Source organism: Cuculus canorus, chromosome 9 (genome assembly GCF_017976375.1).
Source record: "Cuculus canorus isolate bCucCan1 chromosome 9, bCucCan1.pri, whole genome shotgun sequence".
Taxonomy (NCBI): Eukaryota; Metazoa; Chordata; class Aves; order Cuculiformes; family Cuculidae; genus Cuculus; species Cuculus canorus.
Window position 1 is genome coordinate 50547 of NC_071409.1, and position 14746 is coordinate 65292.

At 46.5% G+C, this 14746-nt stretch overlaps 1 protein-coding gene and 1 pseudogene across 1 annotated transcript in view; one reads left to right on the top strand and one right to left on the bottom strand.

Moving 5' to 3' along the window:
- Positions 1–1991: 1991 nt before the first annotated feature.
- LOC128852991 (protein regulator of cytokinesis 1-like) lies at positions 1992–5380 on the bottom strand (annotated as a pseudogene).
- A 2111-nt stretch (positions 5381–7491) lies between these two features.
- The window catches only part of HLTF (helicase like transcription factor), a 33923-nt gene continuing 26668 nt past the window's right edge, over positions 7492–14746 (top strand). The window contains 1 exon segment of the mRNA XM_054074512.1: positions 7492–7626. Within this exon segment, the coding sequence (XP_053930487.1) occupies positions 7492–7626 (135 nt within the window).

The window sequence follows — 14746 nt, forward strand, 5'->3', positions numbered from 1 at the left end:
GAGCTTGGGTCGTGGCTACCCCAGGCTTGGGAATGGGGAAAGGGAGCAGCAGGACACAGTGTCCACGGCTAGCGATGCTCCAGGAGGAAGCAAGGCAAGCTCCCCTCACAGGGAGGGTCCTGCTCCTGCACTCCTAGGGACCCACAGCCTCATGGCAGGGGGGCGGGGAGGGGAAAGGCGAGACCCTCTGCATCGCAGCCAGTCTGAGTTCAGTGCGTGGGGCAAGCAGAGCTGGGTAAGGGAACCACAGCTAAAGGGAGCCCACGCTGAGCCAAACCTGCTGTGGCATCAGTAAAAGATGATGCTGATGGGACAACAGCTATAGAAAAGGAAGGGGAAAACGCCTGCAAAGGAGAGCTCTGAAAGCAGCTCTCTGGAATAGGTCCTGTCTGTCCCTGAGCATGCTTGGTCAGGCAGAGTGCCTGCAGCTCAGCACCACCAGGAGCAGGAGCCTGGGCTCTCCCCTGCTATATCCTAACATAACAGCCTACTTGAATCTTCAATCACAAACATTGGCAAGAACTCAACTTGCGTAACTGTTGTTACGCTGGGCAGGGGCTGTGGGAGTGCACCCACCGCTCAGGGTGGTTCCGTTCAGCTGGAACATGTTCTCCTTGTTCTGCTCCTTCAGTCTAGAACAGGGGTTCTTCGCAGCCGCGTGGTTGGGAGTTGAAGCCTGGCCAAGCTACAGGAAGAAGTGACAGTTAGAGGGGACATGGAGATTAAGCAGATCCAGGGGAGCTGCACAGGCTTTACTGCCTGTCACTCTGAGGTGCCAGAGGAGTTTCAAGCTTCAGGAGCCCTGGCCCTGGTGCGGGCTGTACCTTGCGGGGTACAGCGGTTCAGATCCCGCAGGTTGTCCAGCATGTCTGCCAGCTTCACCAGCTTGGCCTGGGGGCTGCAGCCCGGCGCCTGCTCCACCTGGAGCTGCTTGCGCTCAGCCCGCGGCAGCGCCTTGTCCTCAGTCACCTCCGCCACCACGTTCCGCACTGCTGCCCCAAACCGCTCCTTCACTGCCTGTCGCTCTGAGGTGCCAGAGGAGTTTCAAGCTTCAGGAGCCCTCCAGGATGTGAGGCCCAGTTCTGATTCTGGAAGCATAGAGAACCAGACTCATGTTTTGAAGGTCCCCCGGGCCCCCAGGCTTGGCACAGAAGGAACAGAGGAACGATAGAAATCTGAGCTAGAGGAAGATTTCCTAAATGCTGTTACTGCCCTCCTCTTTCTCCCTCCTCAGGTCCCAGAAACATCCTGTGGCAACCCAGTGCAGCAGGTAGAGACAAATTGGCTTAGCAGGAGGCAGCAAAGCTGAGTGTGACAGCAGTTGGAGCTGTGCCACCTCAGCCCATGCCTCTTCGCCCCAGCCCACTCTAGAGGGTTCCTTACCTTCACTCCAGAAGGTGGCAAGCGAGTCACTGGTGAGTGGTAGATTGTTTCCCCAAAACAGAACGAACAGTGCTGTTGGGAGTGGCACTGGCGATGGAAGAGCCATTGAGCTGAGGGGAAAACCAGAGCACACATCACACAGGAGGAAGCACTGGTGGCTGTACCGCACCAGAGAAGCCAGTGACAACTCCCAGCAGGGTCCTAGCATGCCCACAGTGCTTGGCACAGACAGTTTACCTTCCTCACTTTGCCAGGAGTGGTGGTGCCGAGCATCCGCCGTTTGATAGGTGTGCACGAGGTGCTTCCATACAACATCTCTGCCTCTATCTGGCGCCTTTTCTTCAGTTGCTGCACAAGAGATCTGCACTTAAAACCTGAGCAGAGGACCTGCGGAGCCCTGGCTTGCCCCGTGCTGCCCAAGGGCGGGCAGGCAGTGCCCCGCAGCAAGCACATAACACGGCCAAGCAACAGGAATGCCAAGAGTGATTTACAGGTATCCAGAGCCAAGCTGGGCTTCTGGCACTGCTGGGGCTGGGAAAGGGGCTCACCACAAACAGACAGTGATAGACACCAGCCCTGCTGCCAAAGAAAGGTAACTGATACAGAGCCACTTTCAGGCAGAGAGGGGAAGACAGAGACGTGGGCAGCAACTGGGGGCCGTTCCTCTGCTCCACGGAAGGCAGGGCCACCAATAGGCTGGTGTTCCATGCAGCAGAGGCTCCTCCAGACCAGGAGGCAGCATGCTCAGCTTCGCACTCACCCGCTCCTTCTTCTCCTTCTCTTTCTCCAGGTGGTACAGCTGCCACTGCTCCGACACATATGCCATCAACTGCTGCCCCTTCACCAGAAACATCCCCTCGTGCTCCTGCTCCCAGGCCTGGACCCGGCTTTCCAGCTCCTCCTGCAGCTCATGAGGACACGAGGGCAGTGTAGAGAGGCTGCCCTCCCCAGTGCGGGCATCCCCATGCCGAGAGATTCCCCTTGCTGGCTCCGAGGGCTGTGCAGCTCCTCAGCCAATGCCAAGCAGGCCTCTTGGCACTACAGCTTCTCCAGGGCTGAACTTACCTGGGAAAGCACCTTCTGCAGCTTTGCTCGCTGCTTCTCTTCTTTCAGCAGGTTCCCCCCACGGCTGGTGAAGCGACTGGGGTCGGTTGCTTTCCTCTGGGACAGAAAGGAGTTCAGGAGAAAACCAAACACGTGGCAGTTTCACAGCCCAACGGACATCCCACAGGGAAAAGGGGCTGGTGGAAGCCATCCCTGTTGCGCAGCCCCATCACAAATCACAGCACCCCTCCCCTCGCCCATCCGCTGTGGTTTCCCAGTGCCTCCCTCATCTGTCCCAACAGTGCCTTGCGTGCAGGGGCAGAGGTGTGCGCTGCTGGTGACCCAAAACTGAGCCAGACAGAGCATTTTCCAGCCCAGACAATACCTCCAGCTCCAGGAACATCTTCCAGTTCTCCTCCCATTTCTGGACGGCCTCAAACAGATCTTTGTGTGTTTCATAGTAGGTCTTCATCTTCCCCACCTCGGCTTCATGGAGCTCGAGCAGGGCCTCCGTGTAGTTCTCTGGAGAGGATGGAAGAGTGCTTTCAGGAGGCAGCCAGGGATGCCCACACCTCTGTAGGCTGTGCGCAGCCAGCCCTCCTTGGCAGCTTCTGCAGGGCAGCAGAGGAGTGAGAAGAGCCAGCACCCACCATCATTATAGGGGGTGAAGCCTTCTCTCTGCTCCTGACTGTAGAAGCATTTGTCCCAGTACTCAGCCATCTCTGCCCAGATTGCCTGAATCACGGCTTTCATATTCTGCAGCTTCAGCTCCTCCAGATTCTCCACTTCCAACTGCAGCTGCCAACAACAGAACACAGACTCAGGGAAGACAGCACAAGAAGGGGAGCAGAACAGGGTCCAACTCTCAGCTCCTCCACCCGTGAGGGCAGGATCTGGCCTGTTCACCTCACACTTGACTGCTGGAAACAGCTCCTCCGCTCTAGCTGAATGCACAAGAGCACGAAACCCAGAGCTGCCCCAGACCCCCCTCCGAGGGCACAGGATGCTCCTTACAGCTTTCCTGGTTTTGGCTCCGCACCCAGCCATGTGCACTGCTGAAGCCTCCCTCTCCTCCACAGGAACTTGCAGCCTGTCCCAAAGTGCAATGATCCTGGAGCGCAGCTCTTCACACACAGCTTCATTCTGGGATCTCTGGGCTTCCAGCTACAGTGGGGAGAGCACAGGGTCAGCACAGCCTGGCCCCAACGGGCACGAGGGCCTTGCAAAGCCACATGCGCATCTTACAAGATCTCCTTGGAAAAGCTCCCAAAAGGAAGTTCTGGCACACAGGCTTGCGGAAAACCGACAACCTCCACAGCCTCCGTGTGCCAGCGTACCTGCTTCAGGAGATCCTGGAGGGCAGTAATATTGTCCCTGGACAAGCAGAATGCTTCCTCATCTTCACACACCACCTCCCGTTCAAAGCTGGTGTCTGGAGTGTGGTCCAGCTCCTCCATGAGGAGGATGATTTGTCGCTTACTGCTGACAAACTCTTCTTGCCTTTGCTCCTAGAAGGTGGTGAGCAACATTAGAACCCAGAGACCCCTTTGCGTGCCACCCTCAGCGAGCTCCTCAGACCCCTCTCCACTTACCTTCTCAGCGTTCAGGAAGGCCAAGTGCTGCCTGTAATGATCCAGGTCATCCAGGCTGGGCACGGCATTGCCATCGATGCAGAATGGGGTTGTGCAGAGGAGGTCGCACAAGTCTTGATCTTGTTCTAGCAGGGTTTTCAGCTCGTGCATCCTCTCTGCTTTCTGCTTTAGCAACACGTCCATACGGTTGCGCTAATTCTTATCCATCTGCAGAATGGTATTTTCCTTCTCTCCCTAGAGGAATCAAAAAGTCAGATTTCTTCTCCCCAGCTCTCAGACCTGACTTATGGATTTAAGGCTTCTCAAACAAAGACATTGTTCGGAACTAGGGTTTATGTCTCAGATGTTCCTCAGGAAGGGGAAATGCAGCAGCAACACACCAAGTGAGACGCTGCAAGCCACCCAGCTCCCTAAAAAACACCTCCCAGTGTTCATCCTACAAGAAGCCACAAAGCCTCTGGTTCTACCAATCGCCAGGAAAAGTGATTCTGAACAGGCATTTGCCTTGCAAGCTCTGGCCTTCCCGAAACCCCAGCCAGAGTCCAGGCAGCAGAAGACTGTTGCCAGCAGAATGCTAGGAGAGAAAAGCAGTTTCGTACCTCAAAGGGGTCCAACTGGAGCTCCATGCAGAGTCTATCAATCTCCTTCCGAAACAGGGCAATGTTCTTCAAGAGACACTGCTTCAGACTCTCCTCCTCTGCAACCATCAAGTCCAAGATTTCCTGCAGCACAGGCACGATTGGAGCCAGGTGGGGATGGAAAGCTAGGAGGGAGCAGGGCAGGGCTGCTGGGGCCGTGGTAGGAGAACCGGGGTTCCAGAGCTGGGCTGTGTGCATTGAAGGCAGAGGCACAGCGAAACCCCCTTGGTGCCCTCAACCAAGTGTGACCTGGACAGTCCGTTCCTTGCAGCCCAGCTTCATCCAGGGGCTCCCGCTGCAGCCCAGCCCCATAGACTCCCGACCCCAGGAGGGACCCCCTCACCTTGATGTGCCCCTTGACAGTCTCCATACGCTCCAAGCGCATCTCCTCGGGGATGCCGATCTCCTCCCAGATGTCCCGCAGAGCCGCCATGGCTCCGTTCAGGAGTGACATGGCCTCAGCTACCACCACGTCGCTGCAGGCACCGAGGCCGCCACCCGCATAATGTTAACTTTCTCTAGCCGGCTCTTGACAAACAATACAAGTCTGTTCAATATACAGGGTCCAAAGACTAATACCACCAGGATCATTGCGATTGGCCCTATCAAGGTAGATATCAGGGCGGTTAACCACGATGACTGGTTAAACCATGATTCGTACCATCCTTCTTGGGCTTCTCTTTCCTTTTTCCTTTTCTCCAGACCTTCTCTAAGCTTGGCCATGGTATCTCTAACAACTCCAGTATGATCTGCATATACACAGCATTCTTCTCCTAACGCAGCACAGACTCCGCCTTGGTGGAGGAACATAAGATCTAATCCTCTACGATTTTGCAAAACTACTTCAGATAATGACCTCAAAGATTTTTCTAAGGCACTGATCGATTGTTCGATTCGAGCTAAGTCTTTGTCTACTACTGCTCCAAGGGAACAGGTAATCTTGAGTGCTATCATGAAGCACATGCAAGAGAACCGGGTGATCAGGCCCAGTCAACATGGGATTACAAAAGGCAGATCTTGCGAAACTAACCTGATCACCTTCTATGACAAAATCACTCAATTACTGGATGGGGGAAAGGCTGTGGATGTAGTCTTCTTGGACTTCAGTAAAGCCTTTGACACAGTTTCTCACAGCATTCTGCTTCAGAAACTGTCAGCCTCTGGCCTGGACAGGCGCACACTCTCCAGGGTTGAAAACTGGTTGCATGGCCGGGCCCAGAGAGTGGTGGTCAATGGAGTTAACTCCAGCTGGAGGCCAGTCACAAGTGGAGTTCCTCAGGGCTCAGTACTGGGTCCAGCTCTGTTCAATGTCTTTATCAATGACCTGGATGAAGGCATTGAGTGCACCCTCAGCAAGTTTGCAGATGACACTAAGCTGGGAGGAAGTGTCGATCTGCTGGAGGGTAGGAAGGCTCTTCAAAGGGATCTGAACAGGCTGGACCGCTGGGCCGAGACCAATGGCATGAGGTTTAATAAGGCCAAATGCCAGGTCTTGCACTTGGGGCACAACAACCCTATGCAGCGCTACAGACTGGGGGAAGAACGGCTGAAGAGCTGCACGGAAGAGAAGGACCTGGGGGTGCTGGTTGACAGCCGACTGAACATGAGCCAGCAGTGTGCCCAGGTGGCCAAGAAGGCCAACGGCATCTTGGCTTGTATCAGAAAAGGTGTGACCAGCAGGTCCAGGGAGGTCATTCTCCCTCTGTACTCGGCACTGGTGAGACCGCACCTTGAATACTGTGTTCAGTTCTGGACTCCTCACCACAAGAAGGATGTTGAGGCTCTGGAGCGTGTCCAGAGAAGAGCAACGAATCTGGTGAAGGGGCTGGAGAACAAGTCTTATGAGGAGCGGCTGAGAGAGCTGGGGTTGTTTAGCCTGGAGAAGAGGAGGCTGAGGGGAGACCTTATTACTCTCTACAACTACCTGAAAGGAGAGTGTGGAGAGGAGGGAGCTGGGCTCTTCTCCCAAGTGAAAGAGGACAGGACAAGAGGGAATGGCCTGAAGCTCCGTCAGGGGAGGTTCAGGTTGGATATCAGAAAAAAATTCTTCACAGTAAGAGTCATTGGGTACTGGCAGAGGCTGCCCAGGGAGGTGGTCGAGTCGCCTTCCCTGGAGGTGTTTAAGGAACGGGTGGATGAAGTGCTGAGGGACATGGTTTAGGGAGTGTTAGGAATTGTTGGACTTGATGATCCAATGGGTCCTTTCCAACCTTGTGATTCTGTGATTCAGAAGGAGCCAGGCTGCCAGGAGTTGGGTGCAGAGCACAAGAAGCACAAGAAGAAGAAGAAGGACAAGAAGAAGAAGAGGGAGAAGAAGACAAAGAAGAGGGAGAAGAAGAAGAAGAAGGAGAAGAAGAAGGACAATTAGAAGAAGAAGAAAGAGAAGAAGAAGAAGAGGAGGAGAAGGGCTCTGTCTTTGGGCAGGTGAGGGGCTACAGTCTTTTCTGTTTGTGCAGCAGCTTGCAGCTGCTGCCCTCGAGCAGGGTGTTATTCAGGTTTTGTGGCTGAGATGGCAGCAGTTGAGTGCTGTGCTCGTGCATCTCGGGATGGTGAGGAAGGGAGGGGCTCCCACTCAGGGCCTGACTTTCAGACCATGTCTGCATCTTTTCCTGTCTTTCAGCATATCTTCATCTGCGCTGAAACTGCCGAATCCGTAAAAGCCTCCCTTGAAAATCATCATCACATTATCAGCCCTTGAGGACCTCAGCTCCCCTCTGAAAAAGCGCCACCATAGGGCAGATGGCAGCCCTCAATCTCAGTCTGTTAATGGCAAAGATGACACCTCCAGCCCGCCCAGAAAGACGAGTCGCACGCCCGGGAACTCAGTGTCCATCATGGGGGAGAAGGCAGGCAAGAGTCCCAGTGGTGGCCAGAAGGAGCCAGGCTGCCAGGAGTTGGGTGCAGAGCACAAGAAGAAGAAGGAGGGGAAGAAGGAGGAGAATGGAGTCAAAAGAGTGCTTTTCAGGCAGGTGGGAGGCTAGAGTCTACTCTGTTTGTGCAGCAGCAATATGTGCCTGGCAACACCAGACTGGCGATGGAGCCAGGCTCTCCACAAATTAAAAAAATTAAACAAATTAAACAAATTATTATAACGACCTAGCAGACTCAAGTGGATTTCCCCATTTCTCACTGATTGTCATTACCAAACACTACGTTCTTTAAGCTTTCTGACAGCTTCTGTTTATTTTGTTTATCTGCTTTATCTTCTGTAACGATGTCATTGGAAGAGAATTAGGGTCTGAATGGTCATGAGTGGAACCTTCCTTCCAGAAGTTCCAGGAACTTACTTCCTTCCAGAGCTTCTAGAAAAATGGACATGTAGGAATGACCCAACTGGGACAAGTGTACTTTTGCTGTAATAGAACCAATGTGTTGTTGCTCTTGTAAATGTAATATAAGTGTTGGGAATTACTTTTAAACAAAAGCAATTACTATTTTTCAAGCATAGAATTATAGAATAGTTTGGGTTGGAAGGGACCTTAAAGATGCAGTTCCACTCCCCTGCCATGGGCAGGGACACCTCCCACTGGATCAGGGGCTCAAAGCCCCATCCAACCTGGCCTTGAACACCTCCAGGGATGGGGCAGCCACAACTTCCCTGGGCAACCTGTTCCAGGGCCTCCCCACTCTCATGGGGAAGAAATTCTTCCTTATGTCCAGTCTAAATATGCCCCTCTCTAGTTTATACCCATTGTCCTTCGTCCTATCACCACAAGCCTTTTTGAACAGCCCCTCTGCAGCTTTCTTGTAGCCCCTTCAGGTACTGGAAGGTCACTATAAGGTCTCCTGGGAGCCTTCTCCTCTCCAGGCTGAACAACCCCAACCCCCTCAGACTGTCCTCGTATGGGAGGTGATTTACTTGGGGAGCAGATTTACTAGAGTACTTTCACTTAAAACTGTGAAATTTCTTGTACTTTGAGGGGCACAGGCTGACCCTACCTTGGATATTTTTTCACTAAGTTGGTTGTACGATATGTGTGGAATATTCCTGTAGAACAACTAAATTAGGAATGACCTGAAATTTATACAAATTGCACAAAAAAATCATCTTGTATTTCTTTCATGGTATTTCGAACTTGTCTCTGCCATATGAGATGAAGCAAAAATATTGTGTTATTGTGAAAGTAAATTGTTTTGGTGTGTGAGGGTCCTGGAGAGAAATGCAGGAGAATGAGTTTTAATTCAATGCTATGTTGAATTCCTGATATGCTAAGCTCAGACAAGACTTTAAACCGCTGTGCTTCTATTCCCTGCTCAGAAAATAGAAACAAAAGTACCTTCTTTTTGCCTATTGAACATGTCAGATGTAAGTAGTGATGACTAACTTTTACGTAAAAATGCCTTGGGAAAAGACATCAAGAAGTTCTTCTGTCCACCTACTTTAAAAGTCCAGGTATGGAACTAAAGAATTTAAATATTGTGTTACAAATAGGGAGTTGAGCAGTGGAAGAAATTATTTCTATATTGTGTCCTGTCTTGCAAAGATCACTGTTTCTACCTTGCCTGTGATACCTCATAAATTTGAATGATGTATAAAAGAAACCACTGATTCCAAAAATGATGTTTACGACCTTTGAATTCAGAGGGATTACTGAAGGTTTTCTTGAATCAAAATGGTTGACTCGGGGGGAAAAAAAAAAAAAAAAAGTAGGATTAATTGGTATAATTTATAAAAAGTAGCTAATTATAAAGAAGATCTTAAATATGTATTGAAAATAAACTGAACTGTCCCTTTCACCAGTCCCTGAGTACTTCATCTCTTAATGTTGATCTGCTGGCTGTGTTCTTCAAAGAGAAAATTACTGATGATGATTTTTATTTGTTATTTATTGCCTTTAGTTTAGAAAATTAAATACCTGTCTTATGCTGCATAGCAAAATTTCCAAAGAACATTTATAACTTTTGTAGATCAATATATTTTTAATATTTGTTAGAGACATCAGTGCCTGACTTCAACCAAGTATACAAATGAAGTTTTTTATTACATTGCATTAATTGCAAATTTCTGCCTTTCAGAAATTACTTTTGCAGTTCATAATTCTGCTGTACAATAACATATTAACTGTGCAAGAAGCATGATACTGAGGAATCGCTGAGATGTTGTGCAAGTAATACAAATAATATCAGTAAAGATATCTGCCTTTTATAGCAGTGATTTGATATGATTGTGTGTAATATGTAGGAGAAATTCAAGATGAAGAATGAAATCCATCTAGTTTGTGCTAAGGTGAGAACTCAAAACTGGAAACAAAATTTTCCTAGAAGGAGAAAGCCTATATGAAAAGTACAAATGACATTGTGAAAAACAAAAGGGAATTCTTTTTGTAATAGTTGGGGCAAACATACATGACTGATCATATAAGATTTTTTTGTGATCATTTTTTCTGTCTCATAAATTTTTGAGACATGGAAGCCACATTCCGCTGTTCGTTTTAGAACTGTACTGAAATAATTATATTTCTTCCATTTTCTTGTAGCATTTTTTTCAGGGTGATATTTTTTGATCTTGAGAGCTTGCATAAAGCCATTACCTGCCACAGAGGACATCTTCAGGAGATGACGACTGCTGTTGTGTTCTGACCGTGCTGGTTAGCAGGGCTGGTCGTGACAGACTTACTGGCCTCAAAACTGTCCCGGTCTGACTCCCTTCAGTCCTTTCTTTCATGGGCTCTGCGGAATGTCGCGTTGCTCTCAACATCCTCACATACTTGCAGTTTGCATTGAGACAACATTTTTTGAAGTAGAAATGAAGAACGCGTATCTCTCTTGAGATGCAGCGTATTTCTCCATTGCGCATTGCTTCAGTAAGGGCAAGGGTGGCTTGACACTTTTTATTCTCTCTGGAGCATCAAAGAATAGGCCCAGCTAGAAATAGGTAAGCGTGAAAATAGCTCAGGTGTCTAGCTGCTACTCTTGTTCATATGCCAGTGTTAATAACAGTTGACCAAATACAGGACAGAAATGTATTTTTTTTCTCAGATCATCTGGGACCTTTATTTTTCCATTGGGCTTTGTCTACGACAAAGAAAATAGTTTGTCCTCTGGTGTCAGCTGGACATATATCACCTAATCAACTCCCTACCATTTTGGCAATGATGTTTGTTATTCACCCTGCTCTGGTCTCTGCTTTCGTGCACCTCTTTTCCTGCCCTCTCTAAGGTGTACTGGGGCTGATGATGGCCTCTGGATTGAATGTCAAAACGGAATATTTGGTCCCTTCTGTCTTTGATTTCTGTGAAAGCTCTGAAGTAAAGGTGTTCTAAATCTGACTCTGCTATTTACTGTCACAAACATTACTTTGTGCCTTGCACCTCAGTATTCCCGTCTGGAAAACCTGGATATTATTTAGCAGCTTTAGACATCATACATATTAAATATTCGGGTGAAAAAAGGAACTTTAATTAAAATACTCATCTTAAGAAAACAAACAATTTGGACTTGATCTTCTACATATGCAATCAAGACCAGAACTCGGGTGAGATATTAATTACTATTCAAGTGTTACACGTTTTTTGTTGAGTGATTAGACACCATTAATCAGTACAGTTGTGCAGTTGGCTGTCTCATCTTTAATGTTCCTCTTTTCATGGCCAAGAGATGTGGTGCTTTAGCTGTTACAGTTTTTGTCAGCTTCATGCTGTTAATGTTCATATCTATTAAATATCGTGTCCCAAACTACAAAGTATGCAGGGGAATATTAATTGAAACTACTGTATTTATTTCACTCTGAGGAAAAGTATTGGCATAGTATAATAGTATGTCTCAGGGCCAGAGATCTTGGAATTCACATTCACAATAGCAGCAATCTACTTTGTGCTGAAGATAATAGGCGACAGTCCTTTGCTTGGAGCAGTATCTTTCATGTCTGTTCTGTTGTATGAAGCCAGTGCCGAAGGCGGTTAAGATAACGCGTGTTAATAGGGAGAAAACTTTTATAATATTCATGGAGTAAATATTCGCCACTTCCATGTTAATCTGGAAACAGAGCACTGTGAGGGTTGGATATGAAACTAAAGGGGAGAAGTATCGACTTCTCTGCTCAGGGAATCTTGGAAATATAAGTGACTGGACTGCATCAGCTGGATGAGCCGGCAGTGCAGTGTGTGCGTGAAGCTGTGTGAAACCAAGTTCTTCTCCTTTTACTTCTTCACACACAACCTGCACCTCTGAGAATGGCTGTAAAACCTCAATTACATATGTCTATGGAAAGAAGCCGTACTTTCCCTCTATTTTCCGGAAAAATATAGCTCACCTGTATTTCAGGTTCGCAGTAGGAGGTTTCTGCTTGGTGTTTGAATAACTTCTGCATGCACAACATTCTCCATGCTCGTTTATTCTGTTGGCTGAAAATGAAACATTTCCAAGAACCAGAAACTTAAATTCTTTCCCTAATGGATACTGCATCCCTCTCATTGTTATCTATGTTCATCAGCCTATGGCTTTAAAGAAGTAAGAGCTTGCTTTGTCACCAAGGGAGACTCGCCTCTGAAGAGCTTTATTTTCATGTCACAGAGCTGTGCCACTGTAGGCTTAGTGTAGTTGTAAGCGAATTACTTCATCATTTAATTATATCACCATTAACAGCTGCTTCTGATAATAAAAAGAGTATTACTCCTCCTGAAGGGTACAGTCCAGGCTGATAGGCTGTTGCTCAGTCAGACTGTCACCATAGTCTATAACGGGTGCTTTTTATGGCATGGAAGATGGGCCAGCTGAGCGCAAAGCAGCCGTTTTGCTCAAGCACGTAGATTTTGGAGTGAAGAATGACATTGTGTCCTGATGATGCTTAGTAAAGCTCTAATAATGATCTTATTATTTGTAGAACAGCTCGAATCTATTTGGTTTTAATTTCTGTGATATTATGTGATCAAAAGTACCACCTGAAGTGGTATTGTTCACACGTCAGCGTGTATGTGGTGCAGAGTTAAGCCCACAGACGGTAACAAAATGTTTGTTATATGTTTTGGGAATATGTTTTAGGAATATGTAATACCTGTTTACATGTTCTAATGCAGTTGCACATAAAATATGTAGGTTTTCTTTAAGGAATCTCTTGGATAATTTTTGAATGAGGCTTTGTCTAGAAAATTGCAATCTTAAATACTTCTCTATTCTCCAAGAAAATCCTTTTATTCATTTGAAAGAGAATGTGAAGTACTCCAAATGAAAGGAATTTAAGCTGAAGCCCTGCAATGATGTCTTTCCCTCCTCAGCAAACTGCCCACTTATGTGAAGCACCTGGATTAGAAGCCTCAGTATTGCACAGATTGAGGTGGCAAGTGTGTTACTACCATCACTTTTCTTTCTATAATAGGACGAAAGTTGCTATAACCCTAAATGACCAGTTATTAAAAACACAGACAATTCTATTTTTCTTCCACAGCAGATAATTGGACACATCATTTTTTAGGGACTTCAAAAATGTTATAATTGTATTAAAGTACTGGAAAATCAGCAAAAGGGCTATAATCAACACAAAAAAAAAAAAAAAAGACTTTGTACTGTGCAAGTATTATAGCTTCTCTTTATTATTTAATTTAGGGGGCTGATAAAGATTGTATAAATATAAGGAAATATTCAAGCATATCTAAAAATGCCTTTTTGGAGAATATAGTTCTCCAAAGCAACCCTGTACAGTTTTCAGGGTGAAACCAGCCTTTTTTGTTTAAGAAATTCTGCTGAAGTCAGTTCATGTCCAGTGTTCGATTTAACATTCTATTCTATGTTAAAGCTACATGAACACCTGCAGAATCGGAGCCAGCGATAGCAAAATGAAATACCAGTAAGCTTTGACCAATACGTATGGAGCACTATCAGAAATCCAAATCTGCTGAACTGAGCACAAAGTAGATGTGTTCAGCTGTCACGTTCATGATGCTTCTTTTTTGCATAAATAATTAATAGTAGCAGCTTGTTGGGTGGGAGTACCAATATTTTAAAATCAAATCTGGTTTTTGTATGAGTTCACTTGTGTGAAGTATGAGGATAAGCACATCTTTAGAGGTTTTCTTTATTTTTCAGTTAGGGGATATTAATCTAAATTGACTTTGAATTCATTTGACATTTTGAATTTCCAGCTTTTTCTATGGGTTATTAATGTGACTTTCATGATTTCCTCTTTTGCAGTATCAAGAGTTGGTGTCAGCAAGATATCCTATAAGATGTAGTGAGAAATTCTGGTGGAAAAACATGAAAAATTTAAAAGCCATATATTGTTTCATTGCCTACATTTTTAATGCAAAAAGGCGAAGCCCAGAATGTGTATGTTTCTAACTCTACTTTTGCCTGACTGCTCCTTCAGTATGAAACCTTGAAATCTTGTAATAGTTTTATTCTCTTTTCTACTCAGTTCACTATAAGACTGAAAGTATTTTAATTAGACCTACTTCACAAACTGTACTGAGACCATTAGCGGTGCCTGTACATGAAAGGAAAAAGTAAATGAAGCAAAAAAAAGATGCTCTAGTTTCAGACAGGTGTTATTGGGATTGACAATGCTTTAGTAGGGAAGAAGTCCTCTTTTCAGTGTTTGAATTTCTGGAGAAATTCTGTGGTTAGTGGCACGCAAAAGGTTGTATTACAATATAATAAATAGCCTGTCTTACCCTTTAAGGTTTTTATTAAGAGCCATTTTGGCTAGCTCATAGGTTGCACACAAAGTGTATTGTTTTCCTTTCTCTGCCTTTTCAGATGCCACTTGGAGCAATGTTGTCAATGTGGCATTCACAAACCTGTACCGCATTGTGTGGTACTAATTTGTTCAACTTATTTTAAGGCATTTCAGAGGCAACAATAAGAGTTCTTTCAAAAAGAATCCAAGTTTTTCGGCTCTGAATAAATCTGGTTAAAAGACATTTAAATATCCAGATCTAGTGAGAACTGGGCATGTGGCTATACTGTAGCAAATAGAACAAAACCAGCAGTAAGTACTGCTCTGAAATATCTTGTGCAAATCTAGTGAGCCTCATTTTGTAATTCACTAATTTGAAACTCATATTCTACTTGATGTTGTTCCTTCAGCATCCCCTACTTACATTAACAGTATTGAAATTGTGACCTGATAGACCTGTCTTTCATGCAGTCTTTGAT